General features: G+C 37.4%; 1 protein-coding gene across 1 annotated transcript; it reads right to left on the reverse strand.

The window, feature by feature from the left end:
* Window positions 1-251: 251 nt before the first annotated feature.
* Window positions 252-3,241, reverse strand: LOC132293428 (zinc finger protein BALDIBIS). Its single transcript, XM_059790912.1, has 3 exons — window positions 2,710-3,241; window positions 2,141-2,537; window positions 252-1,932 (listed from the first exon to the last, which is right to left on the reverse strand). The coding sequence occupies exons 1-3, from the start codon at window positions 2,846-2,848 to the stop codon at window positions 810-812; spliced, it is 1,659 nt and encodes a 552-aa protein (XP_059646895.1). The 5' UTR covers window positions 2,849-3,241; the 3' UTR covers window positions 252-809.
* Between the last annotated feature and the right edge of the window lie 570 nt (window positions 3,242-3,811).

Genomic DNA, 3,811 nt, shown 5'->3' on the forward strand with positions numbered 1-3,811 from the left:
ATAAAAATTAATAATTGATGATATAAAATAAATAAATAAAAAAATGTATTTTCTCCGTCCCATACTAACTCTTTATTTTTCAACCTTGTTCCTTAATTTGACCTCTTTTCTTATCATTTTCTTCCTTTATTAAGAAAAAATACATGATTATAACACATATGTCATAAACAGTGTGCAACAGTGCTACCTAGATTCTTGCTAGTATAATAGTATCAAACACTTTATAGACCTAATCAACGGCCTACAACGACTAAGCAGTAACTAGTAATCAAATTATAAATAAAGTAACCCACCAACGTTGACAAGATCGCCGGATTATTTTGACGGACGGTCAACGGATCGATCTCGTAGTTTTCTGTGCTTTGGTTAAAAAGAAAAATACTAGACTTATTACCTACGTACGTACACTCACTGTAAAGATAAGAAAGAGTGAGAGAGACCAAGCACAGAGCAGAGACACAAATATAAACAAACAAACAACAACATGCACGATTCCCAGTCACTTCTTGTTCAGTCCACCTCCAACATCCACTGGACCCCACACACTCTTTCTCTCTCTCTCCAACCCTCATTATCAACCTCTCCCATTTACCATTTTACCCCTAATTTCATCACACAAAACAGTGATCACCGCATGAGAGTAAACAGTGGCCTATAATGTACTCCTTGCTGCACTGGACTGAATCATCACAACATTGACAATGAGTGTATGTCACACTTCGTACAAGTAAAATTCCACCTCTCGAACCCTATTCAAAGGTTTGAAGTACAGATAAACTTCAAATCCGAACACATTTGTATATTGGTGTTCACAAAGGAGTCTGGTTGCTGGTGAAATGGCTCAAACCCATGGCCGAATTCATTGAAGCAAACTTTGCTAGCTCTTCACCTCCCATGCCCAAGAAGTCCCTAGTTAGACCATGTTTGGCCCCAATATTCGAACCACCTGGATGCAACTTTCCTGGGACTACGGATTCGGTTTGTGTTAAACTAGTTTGCATCATAATTTGATGATGATGATGATCAAGATTGCTTGATGTAGTGCTTGTTAATGAGCTCAAATTTGAACTACCCATTATTGAGTCGCTGAAAGGTACAAGTCCTCCCGCCCTTGTTGTTGGGACGTTCTCCGGCTGTCTATGAAAAATGTGGTTCAATTCACTTCTGTTCCGAGCATTGAAACTTGATGCATTGGAGGAAGAAGAAGAGTTCATCACTTCATGTAGAGTACTCATGTTGCCCAAAAATGGTGATGGGCTGCTTCGAGTTGAACCAATCTGAGCTGCCTTCTGCAAGAGTGCTGTGGCCGACATGGATGATGTTGAATCGGATTGATGGTTGTGAATGTTTTGATTGCCAGAGTACAAAGGAGATAGGGTTTCTACCATATTTCCTTTGTTGAGCAATCCAGCTTCATCTTTTCGTGCTTGAAGCAATGGAGATAAGGAGAGATTTGGAGATGTTGTTGATAGAGGGAAATTCTTGTTGAACAACTGATTAGAAATGTTGGCAAAATTGGCCATTGAGGATGAGCCAAACACATTGCTGGATTCCATTTGCACCATATGATCAGGAAAACCGGTTGAGGTAGAGCCCGACGACACGTAGGGATTCGAATTAGGTGCCATTTCAATGGGGTTAAGCTGAGAATTTGATTGATTAAGCCACAATGATAATATGGGCTTCTGTTGCTCACCACTTAGAGTGTTCCCACAAGCCATAACTCCGAAATCGGGTCGAAAATTTGTGCCAAATTGGGAAATTCCAGAATGGCAAGTTAATCCATGTGACAAATCAGATTGAGGGTTTATCATAGTCTCATTCATAACATCATTCTTGAAGTTCAAATTGGTTGCTGCTACTGAACTAAATCTAGCACTCTCTTCAGCTAAGGCATCACAGAAAGCTCTGTGGGTAATAAAACTATCCTTTCTGTACAAATTAATAAAACCCCACTTCAGAATTACACCAATATATATAGATATATACCTATATAGGAGCAATTATTACCTATTCATTTGCATGCATTAATTACTCAAATTAACCAAAGGAAAAAAAAAAAAAAAAAAACCATGAAAGCTTAATTCTACGTGAGCATTTATAAGAACATAAATTCCTATATAGCAGAATTAAATGATACCTGGAAAATAGAGTGCCACAGTCACATTTGTACTCTCTAGTCCCACAAGTCTTGGAATGAGCTTTCCAGTCAGATTGAACTGCGTATTTCTTGGAGCACTTCTCACACTTCCACTTCTTCTCGCCATGCTTTCTGCTAAAATGCTTCTTGATTCCGGTGAGGTCACCGAGAGCCCGAGAAGGGTCGTGGTGAACGCACGTCTTCTCCGGGCATATGTACACCTTCTTCTTCACCTCCTTGTTAGTCCTTTGCTTCAGCTTCCACGGAAGGTTGTGACCTCGTCTGTGAAGCTGCAAGTTCTGGTCTCTTTGGAATCCTTTGTTGCAGATTTCACAGATAAATCGGTTCGTCGCCATTAGAGTTTTCGGTGACAGAGCAATCACCTCTGCATCTGGATCTGTTACACCATATAACAAAAATAAATAAATGAATTAAATTCAAAATAATTAAGGAACTATATATATGTGTGTGTGCGTGTGTGTACATAAACATATATATATATATATATATATATAGATAGATACATATTTATAGCTATGGAGTTGGAAGATAAATTAAAGATTTCTTGCCTGGTGTTCCTGGCTGGTTTCTCTTCTTTTTGAGAGCTGAATTTGTGGTGGGTTTAGGGTTAGGGTTTGGAGGATCAGGTTCATGATGAGGAAAGCCTTTGATGGAAGATGGAATTGAAAACATGTCACCAGACATCATTTGCCTATGATCAAATCAGAAAGTACTTGGTTGTAGATGAAGATTTTACTTAGAAAACAACAGTATAGTACAAAGAAGAGGAAAAGAAGCGAGAGAGTTCTCCGAACACAAACAGAAAAATCTTGGTATTATTCAGATCTCAAGCATGGGATTATGCCAAAAGGAACAAGAAAACCCCAAACATATTTGAAACATAAATCCCGGAAAAACAAAAGAATAGTCTTAAGATTCGGACTCTTCTTACAGAGATCTGGTTTAGCTTGTTTGGTTTCAAAGGAAAACACCAAAAACCATGAAAACTAAAGAGAATATTTCATCTCTTTTTCTAACCACTCTCTCTCACTCACTCTCTCTCTCTTACAAGTTTACTCTTCCACGTCCGTCCACTCTCCTTTATCCTCACCCTTATTTTCAAAGTCGGTCAGCCATAGATTTAGCTGGGCCACCCCCTCTCTAAAACTCTCTCCCTCTCTCTAAAACTCTCTCTCTCTCTCTCTCTCTAAAACTGTGCAGAATTGTACTATGCATTGGCAGTATGCTGCTTGTAACCAGAATGTGTAGAGTTGTGTGTCATGTGTAGTTTTCGAGCTCAAACTTCTATCAAGGCCAAGGATAATTAAAAACAAATGAATTGCCAAAGAAAAATACTATATTATATACGGAGTATACAGCTTAACTTTTAACCAAATATATATATATATATATACGTGTTAAAATATATATATATATATATATATATATATATATATATTATATTTGTGTGTGTGTGAGAGAGAGAGAGATACACTCAATACTATCATGCATGAGATTTATGCTCAGAAAATGTTTCACTGTTCAAATGAAAACGATATAAAAAAATAAAAAAAAATCTATTATGTATGTTTACCCTTTTATCTAACTACATTAATCCTATAAATGGAAGGAGTAGTCCTAAATTAATTAAGATTTTCCGGGCTACATTTA

Source organism: Cornus florida, unplaced genomic scaffold (genome assembly GCF_030987335.1).
Source record: "Cornus florida cultivar Cherokee Brave unplaced genomic scaffold, ASM3098733v1 CherokeeBrave_3.0.0_Hap2_Chr02, whole genome shotgun sequence".
NCBI lineage: Eukaryota > Viridiplantae > Streptophyta > Magnoliopsida > Cornales > Cornaceae > Cornus > Cornus florida.